Consider the following 20533-nt stretch of genomic DNA (forward strand, 5'->3'; position numbering starts at 1 on the left):
TAATCAAAAGCTTCCTATGTCCCATCAATGACGCATGACTAAAGTTATAAGGATGACCATTCCCAGTAGCTATCAAAAAGCCATAAATTCCATAAGAAGAAAATTAACAAGTTTATAAGATCTATATAAGAAAAATAAATAATTAAGAAAGCCTTGCTATCAAATATAAAGGGAAATGTGACTAGATAGAAACATTAACATGTTCCTGAATGGGAACACTCAATACTATAAAGATGATAAAAGAAGGTTCCCAAGGGGAGCTGTATGTGCCATATGTTGGAACATATTATAAAGCTACAGAAACGAAAACTATTAGGTTGGTGCAAAAGTAATTGTGGTTTTTGCCATTATTTTCAAAGCTGCACAAACCTAATATATAATATAGGCATACCATATACCAATGTTATAATGCAGAATTCTGAAACAGACTCCTTTATAAAGGGAAGTTAAGTTTGATGAAGGGGGAATGATAAGTAAGTGGGGAGAGGAGAGACTTCCATTTTATTGAGACCACACTGAAGATCCCTTTAAAAATATAAGATATATAAATGTCTAATGGATTAAAGACTGTAACAGAGAAAACAGTCTGTAAAAATGCTAGAAGAAAGTATCTTGGACTGGATGCAATGGCTCACAATCCCAGCATTTTGGGAGGCCAAGATAGGAGGATTGCTTAAGCCCAGGAGTTCAGGACCAGCCTGGGAAACATAGTGGGACTGCATCTCAACAAAAAATGCTTAAAAATTAGCTGGGCATGGTAGTGCACGCCCGTGGTCCCAGCTAATTGGGAAGCTGAGGTAGGAGGATCACTTGAGCCCAGGAGGTCAAGGCTGCAGTGAGGTGCAATCACACCACTGCACTCCAGCCTAGGAGACAGAGTGAGACCATGTCTCAAAAAAAAAAAAAAAAGAAAGAAAGAAAGAAAGAAAGAAAAAAAAGTTATACACACAAAGTTTCCTGTTTGTCTCAGGCCAGATAATATAACTAAAGACCGTCAAAATCACCAGGTCCTTGGAATTGATTGTGTAACTCTCAAAGCCAGGAATGATTGGCATAAGCAAATCATATACTCTGAAGGGCTGTCACTCAGCTGCCTCACTTTGTCAAAGGCTTCTAACTAATACAATGTGCTACAAAATGTGTTGCCACTGTTTTTGTCTTCTATGTTTGTCTATGGTGTCTTTTCAAGCGGGGGGAATTGTCTAGCTTCTAATTATATAAAATCCAACTAGAGAAAAAAGGGAAACTATGAGATTGACAAAACAGAAGATGTACACAAAGCCTTGGTATTCTTTGATGTGCCTCAAAATTATACCTGTCAGCGCCAACGTTACTAAAGATGTCCAGGCCACAAGCCAGAGTGATGACGCACACTCTGGCATATCCCGGAGGGCTGCTGAGAGCAAGAATCTGTGTAGGCTCTGAAGGTAAAGAATGCTCAGGTGCACATTTTGATGACGATGCTGAAGAAGAAAATAGTACCTGAGTACACGGGTACGTGTGTGCTGTTGTCAGCTTTTTGAAATCTGCATATAATCTTTCATCTTATCCCAGAGTGGCGTTAATAAATCATCCTACAATTGATAGCATCTTAAAATCAAATAAATGTCACTCAAGTAGACAGAAAATTAAATCCCCAATATAGACAGAACTCACTCAATTTTTTAAAAAGACAAATGGTCCAGTTTTGTAAAGGATAAAGGAAATGAACAAACCCACCACAAGGTCGGGTGCAGTGGCTTATACCTGTAGTCCCAGCACTTTGGGAAGCTGAAACCAGTAGATCACTTGGGCCAGGAGTTTGAGACCAGCCTGAGCAACGTGGTGAAATCCTTCTCTACAAAAATTATAAAAATTAGCCAGGTGTGATGGTGCATGCCTGTAGTCCCAGCTACTTGGGAGGCTGAGGTGGGAGAATCACCTGAGCCCAGTAAGTCGAGGCTGCAGTGAGCCATGATCACACCCACTGCACTCCAGCCTGGGTGACAGAGTGAGACCCTGTCTCAAAAAAAAAAAAAAAAAAAATCTACCACAAGAGGCTGAAGAAATTCTCAAGCTACTAGTAATCAGAAATGCAAATTTTAAAAATAATGGGAGTCCATGTTTTTTCATAAAATTGGCAAACTTTTAAAATATTTGACATTGTTCAGTGTTGGTAAACTTGTGGGGAACAAGTCAAGTGCCAACTTGTAACTTGGTGTAATCTTTTTGGAGAGAATTTTGTCAATATCTATGAAGATACAAAGTGCTCATTACCTTTGACTTAAATAATTTCACTTCTAGGAATATATATTAAAAATATGCTGTCAAAAATTTACAGATACACACACACACAAAGAATAGGGCTTACCGGGTGTGCCATCTACTCAGGATGCAGAGGCAGGAGGATCACTTGAGCCCAGGAACCCGAACTGTGGTTGCCTCTAGGAACAGTCATAGCACCTCAGCCTGAGAAACAGAGAAAGACCCCATCTCTGGAAAAAAAAAAAAAAAAATGGGCTTAATGAATTGTGTAGAATTACTGAATGAACTGTACAATTTCTTGTAACTTATAAAAGTTGGAAGCACGCCGGGCGTGGTGGTTCACATCTGTAATCCTAGCACTTTGGGAGGCCAAGGCGGGCAGATCACGAGGTCAGGAGCTTGAGACCAGCCTGGCTAACACAGTGAAACCCCGTCTCTACTAAAAATACATGAAATTAGCTGGGTGTGGTGGCACACGCCTGTAGTCCCAGCTACTCAGGAGGCTGAGGCAGGAAAATCACTCGAACCCGGCAGGCAGAGGTTGCCTCATGAGCAACGAGCCGAGATGGCACCACTGTGCTCCAGCCTGGGCAACAAGAGCAAAACTCCTTCTCAAAGAAAAAAAAATTGGAAGCAATTACATTTCTATAAATAGAAGGAAATGACTTATTTAAATATGTTCCAGCACATGGGACAAAATACACCCCAAAAAAGAAGATGGTAGATATTATGATACAAAAAAATTATCTAAATATATTTATTAGTAATATTTTAAAAAGCAAGCAGCTGAGAAGTATATTGTCAGTTCTTTCCCAAAGTAATCTATAAATTCAAGCAACAGTAATCAAAATCCAAGCAAGGTTTTTCACAGAAAACTCTGACAACCTGTATCTAAAGTTTATACGGTGGCTCACGCCTGTAATCCCAGCACTTTGGGAGGCCGAGGCGGGTGGATGACTTGAGCTGGAGTTGGAGACCAGCCTGGCCAACATGGTGGAACCCTGTCTCTACTAAAAATACAAAAAAAAAAAAAAAATTAGCCAAGTGTGGCAGCGTGTACCTGTAATCCCAGCTACTCGGGAGGCTGAGCCAGAAGAAAGGCTTGAACCCGGAGGCAGAGGTTGCAGTGAGCCGAGATAGAGCCACTGCACTCCAGCCTGGGTAATAGAGTGAGACTCCGTCTCAAAATAAAATAAAATAAAATAAAATAATAAAATAAATTTTTATATGGAAGAGCAAGAGCAAGGAACCAAGAAGAGCCAAGGCTGTTTTGATGAACCATGTTGAGGGACTTTTCCTACCACATATCAAGGCATATTGGCACCAGGATGGATAAAAAAAGCCAGGAGAGCAGAATAGAGAGCCCAGAAATGAACATATAAAGGATGCGTGATATATGATGGAGGTCACATTATGAATCTGTGGGGAAAAGATGAAAAATTCAATAAATGGTCATGAGACAATTGTTTATCCATATACAAAGAAAAAAACAAGAAAACTGAACTCCCTCCTCTCATCCTACACATACCATACACACCACAAACCCTAATTCCTGGCGGATTAGTCAAATGAATGTGAAAAGAACATTTAAAACTTTTAGAAGAGAATGGGGAAATTTATATTTTATTTCAGAATACAAAAGGGTTTTTTAAATGAAACCAACAATTCCAAACCACAAAGGAAAACATAATATCAATTACATTAAAATTAAAAATCTCTGTTTATCAAACAACACCAGAAGCAAAGTGATCAGAAAAGTCACAGGCTGAAGAAGATATTTGCAGCACATATAACCTAACTCACAAAGGATCAGATCCATTAGATATAAAGAATTTTTGTGAATCATTTTTTAAAGTTAACTAAATCAGAAAATGAGCAAAAGATCAGAAAAGCAATTCACAGAAAAGGAAGCTTGAATGGCAAATATACATGATATGTTCAGCCTCACATGGGAATCATTTCACATTCACTAGCTCAGCAAAAACTAAAACATATGGCAAAAAGAGAATCCTTCCGTTCCGCTGACAGGAACACAGGAACTTAAACAGTTATACTGACTTTGGAGAGCAAACTGACTTGTATCTAGCAAAGTTGGATATACCTTATGACCCAGCAAGGCCCAGGCAGAGAATGTAACAAAACTACTTAAAAGTATTGTTTGCACTAGGAAAAAAAAGTTGGATTAATGTCCAACTTAAATGTCCATCCATAGAAAATGATTAAATTGTGGATTATATATACAAGAAAATTCAATAATGAAAATATTTATAGCATTCATTAAATATGAATGAATCGCACTAATTCAACGTTGAGCAAGTTGCCAAGGAGTTTATATAATATGTATCTTTTTCATGTTTAAATGTCACAGAGTGGTGAGGGACTCCATCATATAGAGTTTAAGTGTAAAGAAATGTTTGGGGATAAGAAACGCCAAATGTGGGACTTCTGATTACCTCTGGAGTGATGAGGATGAAGGAGGAAGTGATCAGAGAGAAGTGAGGACACAGAGGAGTAACTTATTCTCTATACCTATTTCCTTTATAATGTTTAAAAGAAAGAGAAAAACCTGTGAGCCCATGGCACACATTCACACCCCACATAGGTAATAAACAGCAGCGAGGGGTTAAAGCCACAGCCACCGCCCTTTCTCTTCCCACTGGTCCAGGCTGCCTCTTGTGCTCAGGGAGTCTTCTATTTGTTCTCTTCTGCTACAGACGAAAACTGCAAGGACAAGTACTACAACTGCAACGTGGTGGTCCAGGCAAGACTCTGTGTTTACAACTACTACAAGACCGCCTGCTGTGCCTCCTGCACCCGTGTGGCCAACAGGCAGACGGGCTTCCTGGGGAGCAGATAACACCCCTGCACCCCCATCAGCAGGGCAGCATCACCGCCTTCCCGGGGGCTTCAGCAGTGCGCCTGGCTGGCTGCTGCTCCACCACAGGCCGCCTGGCCCAGGCACTGCCAACCAACTTAGTCACCGCCCCTGCCTCCGGTGAATGCACCCTGTGGTACCCAGGGGCTTTGTACACAGAATGTCTGAAAGCCACAGTTGGTCCTCTAAGCATCACCATGTACTGATATTCCCCTCCTTGGACCTGGCACCTGTTAATGGTGCCCTTTGAAAGCCAAGCAGTGGGAAGTACATGGAGCTCTCAGCCCTGCTCCCATCTGGCACCTTCAAGTCAGCAGATGGGCCACTGACTGAGCGCTGCCCCGTCCCTGGTGCTACTGGCCTTTCTAAACTTAGCGCCCTGGAGAGTCCAAGGAGGCAGTGCCCCCAACCCAGCGCCCCATTAAGCCTTGCTGACACGCGTGCATCCCTCTGTGACCTCAGCCCAGCTGTGCCTGTTTTCGTTCTCAAAGACATTAGACTGTTTTCCTGCCGTATGACACAAATATCTCACATGAATATTGTGCTTTATTTAACAGGTGTATTCACAGATACTAGCTCCTTAGCAGCTCACAACATCCCAGAATGAGAGGCAGGGGGTGACTCATTATCCCCATTTTACTAACAGGGAAACTGAGGCTCAACTTAGGTAACTGACCTGCCAGGTATATTCACCCATCCAGTGGAAGAGCTGAGTTCCTGCCCCAGTCATCTACCAAGAACCAGCCTGGGGCCTGTCCTTAGATGTGAAGGGTGTGGCTTCATTTCTGACCAAGAGGCTGAGAAGTTTCCCAGAATGCAAACAAAGCCCAGGCCCCTGAAATCTTTCTGGTCAAGCCTTTATCCCAGCACTCAGTTGTTTTGGATGCCTGTTCCTACTTGCCCTTCCCCTCAAAGTTACAGATCCTAGTTACGGGACTCTGCAGGCTTTGTTAAACTGTCCGTGAAACAAGAAAGCCATTGGGGGAAGCAGGTGATTGCCTGAAATTCTGACTCCATGCCAAGTGCTGTTCCTCCCAAGGAATCGAAGGCCAGGGTCCTTCTGGCCGCGGAGCCTTCCCCACCGCAGAGCCAACTTCTGAAGCACACAGCTCTGCGGCCTGGGCTCTGCCCTGCTTCGGCTGCCTCCCCCACGCTCTTCACCATGCCCCCGGAGAGTCCGGCCAACCTGTCCCAGCCAAAACACTGCCATGTTAGAAAAAGTCTCCTTCTGGTCTTGTTTATGAATTTCTCTCTGTGGCCACAAATTCCTCCCCTCCCCCATGACTCACAGTCCATACCCCCAATCCCCAGACTTTAGCATCAAGATCTGCATTAATGCGGCTGGCCTGGGACAAGGAGCTGTGGGCCCCTCCCCATCTCTTCCAATTCACTTCCCCCAACTATCCAGTCCCAGAGGCCGCAGGCCTGGAAGGAGGATGCAGTGTATGTTGAAAGGTGGATCTTCTGAAAACCAGTTAAGAGGAATATATGTAGGTTTTACCCATTAAGAAATATGGCAAAGCTAAACAGATTGTAAACCTACAGAAAATTTGTCTTACGGTCCTGGGCATATTTCCCTTTTAAAGCAAGCCTGGATTCTTAGCAAACTGTTTCCCCCGTTTGCTCTTTTAGCTGCAAATCTGCTACTGTGATCATGGTTTGCAGCTTTTGGAAGCAGTATGGCGACCTGGCCTGACACGCTCATTAGGCTTCCACTAACCTGGGGCTTTCCGAAATTCTGTTTGGCTTTTCTATGGGTAGCTTCCCAGCTTCCCTTCTGGGGAGCCCCAGGCATCATTTCCCAAAAGCATCGCCATCTCTCCTGATTCTCTTGGAACTCCTACGGATAAGCAGCCTAGCAGAGGCCCAGGCTCCCACACTGACGAAGTGAAAAGAGACCAGAGAGGCCAAGCATATTGACCGGTGCTGTTCAGGGCCTGCTGTTTTCCACTCGCCACTTGTTTTGCTTCTTGTCACGAGGGGAGTTGTTCCTGTATGCAGCTGCTCTCAGATCTTGCCTAGCAAGCCAATCATTTGAAGAGGTTTTCTTTTCCTGCTGGAGGGCAGGGTCAGATCAATGAGTGGAAGAGAGAAAGGCTGTTTTAGCCCAAGTTAAAGGAACACCTTTTAGCCATCAAAGCCGCCCAACAGAGGCAAGGGCCACGACACGTGAGGGAGCTCTCTGTCCTTCAAGGGAATTCTCTGTTGAGTGGGAGGCGAACACCCTGGTTCTTCCAACTCAGGAATTCTCGTGGCTGGGCTGGGTCAGTGATGGCTTTCTCTTTATGTCAAAAGTGCCCTATGGCTGCTGAAGGTTACCTAACCATTCTTTAAAAGGAGAATGACCCTCCATGAGAATGGCCAGCCTGCCAACTGTGCGATTGAAGAGAAGTCAATATATCAACCCCATGTCTCCCTGGGGGAGAAAGTGCATAAACCAGCGGTCTCTTTTTTTTTTTTTTTTTTCTTTTCAACAAACCATTGAGCTATTCTTGGAGTTCATCTCTGGAGAGGTTATAGATTATTTGAAGTTTATTATTATGATAGTTTGATCAATTTATTTGTCTTAGAGATCCCATTTTTACTAATTCCCTAGTTTTTTATTTCAGCATCTGAATGTCTTTCTCCCTAGCACAGTGCATATAATCGGGGCCTTGAGTATTTCCAGTGATGACTTTCCTTGGAGAAGATCTAAGAAAAGCCCAGATTTCGGTGGCCATCTCCCTCCAAATATATCTCTTTCTGCTTTCTTGGTGCTCATTATTTCCCCTTCTCCTTTCTTCTGTCACTGTCATCTCCTTCTTGATCGTCCCGTGTTCCTTTAACTGGCTGTAATGCGGAATTGAAATTTACATTTCGATACTGTTTTTTTTTTTTTTTTTTGACCTGTGTACTAGATTGCCTCCTTTCCTGCTCTGAATTTTAAAATTAGATAAATTAAAGCTGTTGTACGGTTTCCTCACAAAAGTCAACAAAGTCCAAACAAAAATAGTTTGCTATTTTACTTTCACCCGTTGAAAAAGGAAATTGTGCCTCTTGCAGCCTAGGCAAAGGACATTTAGTACAATAGATTCTTTCCACCCTCACAATGACTTGCGGTTCTCTCCGTAGAAAAGGGATAGCCTAAGAAATACTACAATGAAACAACAAACAAACAAAAAACACCAAAAAAAAAAAAAAAAAGCCATGTAAAGCCAGCCCCTAGAGGGAGTCAGTTCAGTTCTGTGGGGCATGCTCTGTGCCCGCGGCCTGCGAGCTGTTGGGGACCCCAGGGAGAGCAAGGCAGCCTGTCCCCACCTCCAGGGAGCTAGAACATGACAAGGGGTCTGAGCACTGTGCCCACCTGTCCCTTTACCTCTCTGGCCCAGAGTTCTTGGAGGGTTTTTCCTTTATTTTCTTGAGTATGTGTCATCTACTTATTCTCAAAGTATTTAGCATTCACACTCTTTTTGCTTTAAAAAGAATGGCCTTACAAAGGGACAGAAAAGAGAAGACACAAGCTTGATGTATTTTCATCAAGTTTTGTGGCAGACAGAGAAGTCCAGATATTACCAGGACCTTTCTAAACCAATGTTGTGGGGTTTTCTTCATTCGGATAGCCACCTTAGGTTGGAATATCAATTTTCTAATGAGGAGGAAGACATAAATATAAGTGGTAAAAAGAAACATGACTTCCCTTAAAACAGGCTGGATAATCTATATCAGCCTTGTGGGTGGAGACTAGTATTTGATCCTTGCCATATTATAAAACATTTTAATATGGTTTAGATGGGAAAATATTGATGCTTTCCTCACAAAATGTATGGATGACATGAAGTTGAAGAGCTAATGGCTTGGGTGACACGTGCTGGATCCAAAAAGATCAGGGAGACTAGAATAAAACTTGGATGTTAAAAATTCACCAGGAATCCATATAAAATCCTATATTTTGACTAAAACGAAAAACTGTAAATACAAGGTGGGAGAGAGGCAAGAATTTCTGTTGACTAAGCTCAGTGTGAGTCAAGAAAGTGGGATGGAACCATGCAAAAACAAAGCCCACAGACATGCAGGCTGCGTGAGGAGAAAACTGGTCAGGGTCACATCACATTTTGTTTGCATTTGCCGGAACCATATTTTAAGAAGAAAACCGATCATCTATAACATCAGTTTATCAATGCTCCGTCCCGATGAAGGGTGCAGACTCTCAGAAACAGCAGGAAGGACTTCATGAGAACCTTCAGGCTGGAGAAGGGACTAGGGCACAAGGAGAGCTCTCCTAGGACCAGGACCAAGAAGCTACAGGGAGGCACAGTTTAGCTCCTGCAGAGACCCAGCTTCTCACAAGTTGGAGGGACTCTGGTAGGTGGTGACCCACCCATCATTGAAGGTGGCAGCAGAGGCCGTTTGCCAGGGATGCTGGAGAGGGGATTCAAGCATCTGGCTGGGCAACAATGCCCAGGGCCATCCCCACGCGGGGCTTAGGGGAGTCTATAAGTAGAAGAGCTTTAGGTGATTTGTTTGGTGGGGGAAGACAAGTACACAGCTATGCACTTTCCATTTCTGACTTTTGCCACCCTGTCAGCCATGGGGAGCCCACTGTGGGACTGAAATCCTGAGCTGAATGTGGCCTCATGTCTCAGAGAAACACTGGCAAGTTGGTCAGAGCCGCCGTCTGCATCGAGGAGTAGCTGAGCAACAGGATTGGGGGCTGCCTGCCCAGGGTCACTCACCGTGGTGGAAGCAGAGCCAAGGCTTGTCTAGGATCCTGTAGATAACCATCACTCTTTCTCAGCTCGCCTTGGGTTCCTGCACCTTCGCACAGGCTAAGTAACTCCCTCCACCCTGAACTACCCCCCATTCCTGTTCGTTTCAGCAGATAATGATGGGGGTGTCCATCGTGCTGAGGATAAGTGACCACAAGAGGGTGAAAACTTCCAGTCAACTTTCTCAGTCCTTTCTCTTGCGAGAGGGAAGCCACCTGCTACACAAGCTAACACCCCCTGCCTTGACTCCTTCCCCACGACTCAGTTGACAGAAGGATATACTTTGTTATAACTTATTATTTTGTTCTCTGTAAATACAAGATGTTTATAGGAAATATGTATTCTGAACTCTATCTGCAGAATGAGTCACTACACCAAAATAGTTCTATTATTTAGAATATGTTAATTTTAAAGGCACCTGGTAGGTATTTATTTACATATGCAATCCACATTTGTGTGAAAGCATTTGATCATACTAACCCAGCCTCCTGGAACGTCGCTGTACGATGATGTCTTTTTCTCAGTCCATAGTTACAATTGTTTAGTATGCTCATCAGTCCAGCTCCCTGAGGTTGAAGGCCAAATATAAATTACTCTGCTTTTCGACTCATTCAGGTAGCATTGTACCTGAACCTGATTGCTACTTTTTCATCTTAAATATTATATTTCCTCATCTAATCTGCCTTCCCCTCATCCACAGACATTTGGAGAAGGAAATGGGAGGGTGTCTGCTATCCCTTTCTCTTTGCTTTGCCCCCGTTGTTAGACTGGCAACGTCAATTGCTCGGCAGGCTTGGTTAGAGCTGTGGATGAGGCAGGTGGCTGGCGGGGACAGGGAGAGGTTGAGAGGGAAGTGGTGGCATTTACTGCCCTGACACCTCCACTGTCCCTGCTGGGGATTCTGGGGCCAAGGCCTATGGTTGGCCTGTGAACTGCACAGCCAGGAGCAAGGAACCCACTAAATATTCCATCGCCTCCATGTCCCCTCTGGAGTGTTAAATTATTACGTAAGCAGGTAAAGGGCAGAAGGCAAATTATGTGAGCAAATGTGGTCTGTTTTCTCTTCAGCAAAAATGACTATTTTTGTGTGTGACTAATTTATTTTTATTATTGTAAAGATACAATAAACCGGTTGAAATATCTGCCTTTTTGACAAGTTTTTGCTTTCTCTGGTCTTATTCATGTTCTGTTCTCCTGCAAATAGCCCCCTCTAAAAAGAAAACTCGGCCCCTTGAGAGGTCAGCGGCTTGTAGACGTTGGCTCTGGGTGCTTAAGGTGGAGCTGGGCCAGTTAGAGAACAAGACACGCCTTAGAAAGAACACGAGCCCACCCACTCACATGGGTCCTGCGTTAGGCTGCGTTAGACTCACCTGAGAAGCTTAACGGGTGTGCACCGCGCCCAGGGTGCAATCTCACATGAGTTTCTTTAAGTCTGCTGCAGGTAATTACATTGTGCAGAATAGGTTGGCACCCACTCTGCTGGTTTGGTGGGGCTCCATCTCTAACTTGAATTAATCTTCTTCCATCTCCCTCTAGCTGACTTCACTTGGGTCTTGATTTTAGCTAAGTGTTGAACAAAAATCTTTCAGGTGATCTTGGTGTGAAATAAAGTGAAACGTGACTGAGATGGTGATGCCAGTTGAAGGCCACCCTGGCCTAGAGAGCAGTCTCTAGCAAAGCCTACAAGTTCTGCTACAGACTCTGTCCTGGACGGCATTTCATCAATAATTCAGAAACCAGTTCTATGCCTAAAATGCTATCGCCAACCCTTCCCATCCACCTTTTTGCCTGGAAAAACCTCCATTTATTCTTTATTTATTATTATGGTAAAATCCACTGTACATAAAATTCACTATTTTAACTTTTTTTTTTTTTTTTTTTGAGACAGAGTCTCACTCTGTAGCCCAAGCTGGAGTGCAGTGGCATGATCTTGGCTCACTGTGACCTCCGCCCCCGGGGCTCAAGCGATTCTGGTGCCTCAGCCTCCCAAGTAGCGGGGACTACAGGTGCCCCCCACTACACCCAGTTAATTTTTTGTATTTTAGTAGAGGCAGGGTTTCACCATGTTACCCAGGGTGGTCCCAAATTCCTGAGCTTAAGCAATCTGCTCCCCTCGGCCTCCCAAAATGCTAGGATGACAGGCGTGAGCCACTGCGCCTGGCCTCCATTTTAACCATTTCCAAACGTACAACTCACTAGTATTTAAAGCAGCCACAGTGTTGGGCAACCATCACCCCCAAATTCCATTTATTCTTCAACAGTTCGATACAGGAGTCCACCAGGTGCCGGCCACTCTGCTGAGCACACTTACACAAGCTCGTTTCATCTTCACAGCAAACCTATGAAGTTCAAATATTGTTTCCTTCTACAGATGAGAATATGGAGACTCGGAGAGGTTTGGTACCCCAGCTAATACTCAGTGGTGCTAGGACTCCACAGTCCACTCACCCTAAAGGCTGAGGCTTGTCTCTTTGCCGCCTCCATCTCCCCAGGGCCTGGCATGTTATATGGTTCCAGCCTATACTAGTTCCATCCTCTTTCTCCACATCAGTTTCAGTCACTGGGCAACAATCGCACAAGAACTGGTTGAAAAAGCCCGGTGCTGTCGATCCTACCCGGGCTCAGTGTGACCAATGTGATCTGAGGTGGCTTCTGGAGGAGTGCACCCAGTGGGAGGCAGTGAGCCTGCTCCACATGAGGGTCAGACCCAGGCTGGGACCTTCCGCCTCCAGTTCTGGGGACCACATGTCATAAGGTTTATTGACCATCTGGAAAAAAACCAGAGGATGGTAGGATGGTGACCAGGATGGAGGGATTCTGGAAGGAGAACTGTCTTCAACCTTCAGACAATTTCAAGGAATGTCAGGGACAGGGGACAAGAACCTGGACTCCTCCAGCTGACCAGGGCAGGGATGTGACCAGGAGTCAGACTTGGTTCAAAATGAGATGTTTCCGGTAATCAGAGAGGCTGAACAGTGGGAAAAGACACTTTAAGAGACAGAGCCGGGGGCGGTGGCTCATGTCTGTAATCCCAGCACTTTGGGAGGCCAAGGTGGGCGGATCACTCAGGAGTTCGAAACTAGCCTCAGCAACATGGCAAAACTCCGTCTCTACAAAAATGCAAAAAAATTAGCTGGGTGTGGTGGTGCACACCTGTAATCCCAGCTACTCAACAGACAGAGGTGGGAGAATCACTTGAGCCTGGGTGGCAGAGGTTACAGTGAGCCGAGATCGAGCCACTCCTCTCCAGCCTGGGTGACAGAGTGAGATCCTGTCTCAAAAAAAAAAAAAAAAAAAAAAAGAAAGAGAGTGAGTAAGACCCCCAAAAAAGTGATCAGGAACATTTTAGGAGAGGGAAAATTTGAATATGGGCTGTATTTAAGATGACATCATTGGCCGGGCACAGTGGCTCACGCCTGTAATCCCAGCACTTTGGGAGGCCAAGGTGGGTGGATTGCTTGAGCCTAGGAGTTTGAGACCAGCCTGGGCAACATGGCAAAACCCCGTCTCTACTAAAAACACAAAAATTAGCCGGACCTGGTGGCGGACACCTGTAATCCCAGCTACTCTGGAGGCTGAGGCACGAGAATCGCTTGAACTTGGGAGACGGAGGTTGCAGTGAGCTGAGATCATGCCACTACACTCCAGCCTGGGCAACAGAGCAAGACTCAGTCTCAAAAAAAAAAAAAAAAAAAAAAAAAAAGACATTGTTGAATCCATGTAAAGCTTCTTGGACGTGAGGATGGTGTTTGGCCAAACAGGAGTACATGATCCTCCAGTACTTAGCCAGGAAGGTCATGATCTACTGTTTACCTTCAAATGGGTCACTAAAAGTGAGTGTGTGAGTGTGTGTGTGTGCACGCACACACATGCACATGTGTGTATGGAGAAAGAGCATGCACACAGATAAGGTAAGATGTATTTTGGTGAATATTAGTGAAAGTATGTGGTGTCCATTATACTACTTCTCTGAGGTTTGAAATTTCCTAAAATAGAAAGTTGTGGGTGGTAGAAATAAAGTACAAAAAGGGGTTCCGCAGAAAGAGAACTAACTTTTTTTGCTGTGTTTTTCAAATTTACCTAATAAGAATTACCCGGGGTGCTCATTCAACCTTGCAGGTAAGCAACGTAAATTATGTGCACAAACAAATGCTTTTAATTTGTTGAATTTTTTTCAATGAATCATTTACCAATTATGGTTTGAGAAGAATGGCTAGCTGGGCATGGTGGCTCATACCTATAAAGAATTCTAGCACTTTAGGAAGCTGAAGTGGGAGGATCATTTGAGCCCAGGAGCTTGAGACCAGCCTGGGCAACATAGTGAGACCCCATATCTAAATAAAATAAAAATTAGCCAGGCGAAGTGGTGCATTCCTGAAGCCCCAGCTACTCAGGAGGCTGGGACAGGAGGATCACTAGGGCCTAGTAGTTCAAGGCTGCAGTGAGCTCTGATTACACCACTGCACTCCAAAGCAAGACCCTGTAGAAGAAGACGAGGAAAGAAGAAGAAAGGAAGAAGGAGAAGAATAAAGAAGGAAGGAGAAGGAGAAGGAGGAGGGGAGGAGGAGGAGGGAAGAGGGAGAGGAGGGGAAGGCAGGGGGGGAGGAGGAGGAGGAAGAGGAAGAGGAGGAAGAGGGGAGGAGGAGGAGGAAAGGAAGAGGGGAGGAGGAAGAGGAGGAGAAGAAGAGGAGGGATAGTCAATACTTAGTAGACTCAAGTGTGATCTAATAAGGCGCCTTACTTCACTTGATTAGGAACAGTTTCCTTGGTATCTCTGACCAAGAAAAGAGAGAGAAGCGGATTTACAAACAGCTAGAAAAGAAGACACAGTATTAGAAAGGGTTAACGAAGCAAAGAACAAGCCTTCCCAAAGTGGACAATGGAGCCAGTGGAGGGGAGGGGAGGTCCCAGGAGAGGAGACAGGAATCTGTGTGGTGATCCTTGCCCTCATCAAGGCTGGGGAACCCCGACCGGTGGAGCACCACTCGATGCCAGGTATCGTCCGAGTCCTCTACAGCACTCAGTTCTCATCTTCACAACTCATGAAGAAAGCACTCTTGTGGGGCCATTTTATGGACAAATAAATTGAGGCCAAAGAGAAGAAGTAATGTGATCAAGCTGTTAAGTGGGACAGTCTGGCTTAGGTCTTCCTTAAGCCTCACTGTCTAATGAAATCAACTGGAACTTCTTTTAAAAATGATATGGGGACCCTACTCCCAGATATGTTGATCTTCTGTTGATTGAGGGTGGGGACCAGGCACGGGTATTTTGAAACCTCTCCAGGGAATTCTAGCTAAGGCTGAAAACACTGAGAAGAGTATGTCCCACTCTGACGTGCGCATGAATTGCCTGGGGATGTTGTTGAATTTCAGATTCTGATTCAGTTAGTCTGGGGTGGGGCCCGAGTTCTAACATGCTCCCAGGTGATGCTGATGCTGCTGGTCCAAGGACCGCACTGAAAAGTGAGGCACTTCACCCTTCAGAATGCTACAGGGTTTCCTGTATTTACCGGGAAGGTGAGCAGGTGACCTCTGAGTCATTTGCTTTCTTTATAAAACAGTCTTCTGTGAAGTCTAGGTGCTAGGTCTGAATCTACTAGTTCACCATTTGACTGATGATGCTTAGGGACTGTGAAGTGGTTTTAAGCCTCTGTGCTCGTGCATAGGTGATTTATTGTTTTTTACCAGATAATCGGTGTATTATTTAGGCTCTCAACTGTCCACACAAAAGAGAAACCTTGACTGCACTGACTTGGGGACTTATTTTTGTTGGTGGGTGTTTTGTTTGTTTGTTTTCTGAGACGGAGTTTCACTCTGTCACCCAGGCTGGAGTGCAGCGGCATGATCTTGGCTCATTGCAAACTCTGCCTCCCAGGTTCAAGCGATTCTCATGCCTCAGCCTCCCGAGTAGCTGGGATTACAGGTGCATGCCACCATGCCCAGTTAATTTTTGTATTTTTAGTAGAAACGGAGTTTCACCATGTTGGCCAGGCTAGTCTCGAACTCCTGGCTTCAGGTGATCTGCCCGCCTCGGCCTCCCAAAGTGCTGGGATTACAGGCATAAGCCACTGCACCCGGCCAGGAAGTCCTTCTACTAAAAATGCAAAAATTACCCAGGCATGGTGGCATGGCCCTGTAATCCCAGCTACTCCGGAGGCTGAGGTGGGAGAATTGCTTGAACCCAGGAGGCGGAGACTGCAGTGAGTCGATATTGCGCTACTGCACTCCAGCCTGGGCAACAGAGTGAGACCTCATCTCAAAAAATAAAAAAAGAAGTTCAAAGGGAGGCAGTTGTTGGATTAGGTCTGCAACTCAACAGCTTCAGGATCAGCTTCTCTGCAGCTCTCCTGGCCTCTTCCTTGTGGTTGCAAGGGAGCTTCTCCTGCTCCACCTATCACATCCATCTTCAGGGAAGAAAGCAGGAAGGGCCATTGCAGTTGTGTATCTCCGTTTACCAAGAAAGCAAATACATTCCCAGAACCCTATCCTATGTCCCACAAACTTCTATTTAGATCTTATTGGCCAAAGTGGGCTCCATGGCCATTTGTGGCTGCAGAGGAAGCTAGGAAGACAGAAGGGATTGTTACCCTTGGCTGTGACCAATGGGGGTTCCATTAGCAGAGAAGAAAGACAGGATGGATGTGGGTGAGACAACCTGGGATGTCTGATTATTACACCCTTACCAAGCACAAGCTTCTAGAAAGGGACAGCAGAAGTTCAAACGCCACAGTGTCTGTTCATCTGTGGCCCACTGAGGAGCTACTCCTTAAAATGGGTTTAGGTTGTACACCCTCCCTTTATTCAGCAAATATTTATTGAGCACACACTGTGTGCCAAGCAGTGTTTGGGGCATTGGAAATACATAAATCTCATGGAACTTACAAAACGCTGTGCAACCTAAAACACTTGCAGATAGAGAGACCTATTGCATCAGACTTCTGCAGCGAACAGCCTATGAATGGACACCGCATTTGACTCTCCATTTGCTGAGACCTGGAATGGGTAATGCTACAGATTTTATTTCTAACCAGACTGTTAGGGAACTTACACTTACCGCGCCTCCTCTGTGCAACATGATCAACCTCGCCTTGCATACTCATAGCCACCTCAACAGCTGAGTGCTGCAGGTCTCTCTGCTTTACGGCTGGGAAAACCAAGCCTCAGCCAGGTGAGGGAACTTGCTCATGATCATACAGGTTGCAAGTGGCTGGGGAATTTGAGCCCAAGTCTGCCTGGTTTCAAAGCTCATGCTGGTTCCTCTGCATGCTGCAGCCTTTCCGAAACAATCACATGAATCCACCACGTAGAAGACTAAACTCTCTTTAAAAGTCAACTTCAGCCAGGACTGACACCCTGAGCGTGTGGCGTTCATCGCAGCAGATACTGCTGATGATCACTGTGGCTTCGTGAATAAGAGCCTGGGGACACCAGGAGGGCTTCTCCTATGACACGCACACACAAACACACATGCACACATGCACACACGTACATATGCACACAAATGCACACGTACACACACATTCATACACATGCACACACACTCATACACATACAAGCATGCACACATGCATGCACACGCACACACATGCACTCATACACATACAAACACATGCACACACACATGCACTCCTACACATATACACGCACATGCAACTCGCACACATACACACACACACACGCACTCATATACATACACACAAACACAAACACTCTTGCCTCCAGGGAAAATGCTTCGGGAGCCACCTCTATTTCTATGTCCCACTTGTATGTGTGGATTCCAAAAATCTCTTCTAAGCCCAGGGTCAATCTTGTTTAGACGCTGGCCAAGGAGGTGGGGGACAAAACCAGTGGGACCCAAAGAATCCAATGTGCTGGAACTTGATGCCAATGTCAGCCTCAGCACTTTCACCCTGACAGCAGAAGTGGCGGCTCCTCCCTCCACCTGTGCCCTGACACTGCCGCCAGTCTAACTTCCGCCACCCTCCCTGCCTGCGACTCACCTGAGCCCAGAACCGCGCCCCCTGCACCCACCCGACACACTTGGGTAATGCCCCCGTTTGCGTTATCTCTTGCTCTGTAACAAACAACCATTTTATTATTTCTTATGATTCACTGGGTCAGGAACGTGGTCGGGACACTGGTAACAGTTCATTCCTCCTCCACATGAAATCCGCCGGGGCTGGGCCATCCAGGCTGGCTGGTTCACTCGCAGGTCTGATGATCAGGCTGAGATGACTGGAATAGTTTGCCAAGGGGGCCTCAGTTCTTGCTGCTGCCCTGTCCCCTGCTTCTCCCTCTCCATTTGGCCTCTTCACAAGGGTCTCTCTGGATGAAGAATAGGCAAGAGGAAGGAAGTGAGAGCTGCCAGATCTCTTAGGCCTGGGCTTAAGCATCCCTCCTGTGTCTGGACCCCCTGGCACACTAACCTAGGGAAAGGCTCACTCTTCTCACTCACTCCACTACCTGGCCCACCTCAGTGACCTCAGAGGGGTCTGCTGAGCCTGGGGATGGGCAGTCGTCCCTGTCCCCTGCCTGTCCTGGAGGCACACTGGAAAGCCACAAATAGGCCTTTGTAGCGGCAAGAGGCAGCTGAGAAGCACCACTGCAATGTAGTCGTCACTCTTGGTGACTCCAGCTCTTCCCATTTTCGGCCCCTCCATCCAGATTTGGGTCCTGCAAGCTGATTCTGAAGTTTGGCCCCATTGATAAGAGCCAGAGGCATTGCTGTTTTCTTTTCTTTTTCTTTCTTTCTTTTTTTTTTTTTTTTTTTTTTGAGACAGTCTTGCTCTGTTGCCCAGGCTGGAGTACAGTGTCATGATCTTGGCTCACTGCAACCTCTACCCTCCAGGTTCAAGCAATTCTCCTGCCTCAGCCTCCCAAAGTGCTAGGATTACAGGCGTGAGCCACCACACCCAGCCGGCATGCTGTTTTCCTTGTGGCAATTTCAAGTCAAGTCAAGACTGATTCAGGGTCTTCCTGTTGATATAAGGGTGTGAGGAAGATGGTGTGGCAGGTGCTGCAAGAGGCTGACCTCGTAAGAGTGGTATGAATCATTCAGACAATACTTCTGCCTTGTTATATTGGTCAAAGCCAACCGTAGGCCTGCCCACATTCAAGGGAAGGAATATGAGTCTACCTCAGCCTGCTCCTGACTCAGTTCTGTTTGCCTCAGAACTCAGCTACTCTCCCTTGGGATTCGCTGAATCTCAACTGCCTCTATCCTCCCCAGTCATGGTAATCATTCACTCGCCCATTCATTCATTCAACAAATATTAATTGAGCATCTACCCTGTGCCTGATACTATGCTAGGCACTGAATATGTAGCAGTAAACCAGGTGGCATAAGACTGTCCCCAGGGAGCTTCCATCTTAAAGAAGGAGAAAGAAAATAAAGACATAAATGAGGACACTCTACGTGGTGCGTCAGGCATGATATGTGGGCTCATACCTGCAATTCCAGCACTTTGGGAGGCCGAGGTGGGAGGATCGCTTGAGCCCAGGAGTTTGAGACTAGCCAGGACAACGTAACAAGATTTTGTCTCTATGAGAAAAAAAAAAATAGCCAGGCATGGTGGCATGTGCCTGTGGTCCCAGCTACTCGGGAAGCTGAGGTGGGAGACCAGGAGGTGGAGGCTGCAGTGAGCTATGACCTTGCTACTGCACGCCAGCCACTCCAGCCTGGATGAGAGAGTGAGACACTGTCTCAAAAACAAAAACAAAGCAAAGTAGAAAACATGGATAAGGAGTGGTAGAGACAGGGTTGGACCTGCAATTTGAAATAGATGGTTAGGGGACGCGGAACAAGCCAGCCACATGGCTATCTGGATAAGGGTGTCCCCTGTAGGGCAGGGAAATGTGCGAAAGCCCTGAGCAGCAGGGCCTGTGCAGAGGGTTCAGGATCCAGGAGGACAAGGCAGAGCAGGGGAAGAGGTGTAGTCAGATGACGTGGGGCCTGGGGGAAAGACTTGGGGTTCACTCTGAGTGAGATTACCGGCCAATAAGGGATTTGGGCAGAGGAGCAACAGGATTTGACTAAGGCCAGCAGTCGGATGTAAGCTGTGGATTCGTGCATCTGCTTTGTGCGCAAATCACCAATTTCCTGGGTAAAACCATTAGCATTAGAGGCTAGAGCCGTGAAGCTGAACGTATGCTTTCACTGAATAACTCCATGCCTGGGAATGCAACCTGGGGAGAGAATTTAATAAAACAGTATTCTTCAGGAGTCTCAAGTTTTCAATGAGAATTTCTTAAATTTTGTGTTTTTAACAATAACCTTTTAAAATAATGGTGAATATATATTCCACTGTCTAGTCAATTACCTTATATCTTAATACCACATTTAATTCCAGCAGCAGAGTCAGGTAGTATTGGTTTAATTGCAACGAGCTGAGCTAATGTGGGAAGAATGCAGTAGGGTGGCAGAGAAGAGTGGCGAGTTCATTGTTATTACGCGCCTAGCCCGCGAGAACACCCGCCATCCAATGAGTTCCTCTATCTACGCCATGAGGAGCAGCTGGATTTCAGCCCAGCATTCTCTATCTTAGCAAAGTTGTTGGTTTTAACCTTGTGTTTTGAAGTTGTGCTTTGATTTAATTAGCAATTTCATTTTGATGGTACAATTATATCAGTTATACCCCTTCTACTTAGTTTTATGTCCATAATATTATAAT

General features: G+C 45.6%; 1 protein-coding gene across 1 annotated transcript in view; it reads left to right on the forward strand.

Moving 5' to 3' along the window:
• The window catches only part of THSD4 (thrombospondin type 1 domain containing 4), a 642120-nt gene extending 631114 nt beyond the window's left edge, over positions 1-11006 (forward strand). Inside the window, exon 12 of the mRNA XM_025389817.1 lies at positions 4959-11006. Coding sequence (XP_025245602.1) covers positions 4959-5101 — 143 coding nt within the window. The 3' untranslated portion in view covers positions 5102-11006. The remainder of the gene's footprint in view (positions 1-4958) is intronic.
• The last annotated feature ends 9527 nt before the right edge of the window (positions 11007-20533 follow it).

The sequence above is a fragment of the Theropithecus gelada genome, chromosome 7a (assembly GCF_003255815.1).
Source record: "Theropithecus gelada isolate Dixy chromosome 7a, Tgel_1.0, whole genome shotgun sequence".
Taxonomy (NCBI): Eukaryota; Metazoa; Chordata; class Mammalia; order Primates; family Cercopithecidae; genus Theropithecus; species Theropithecus gelada.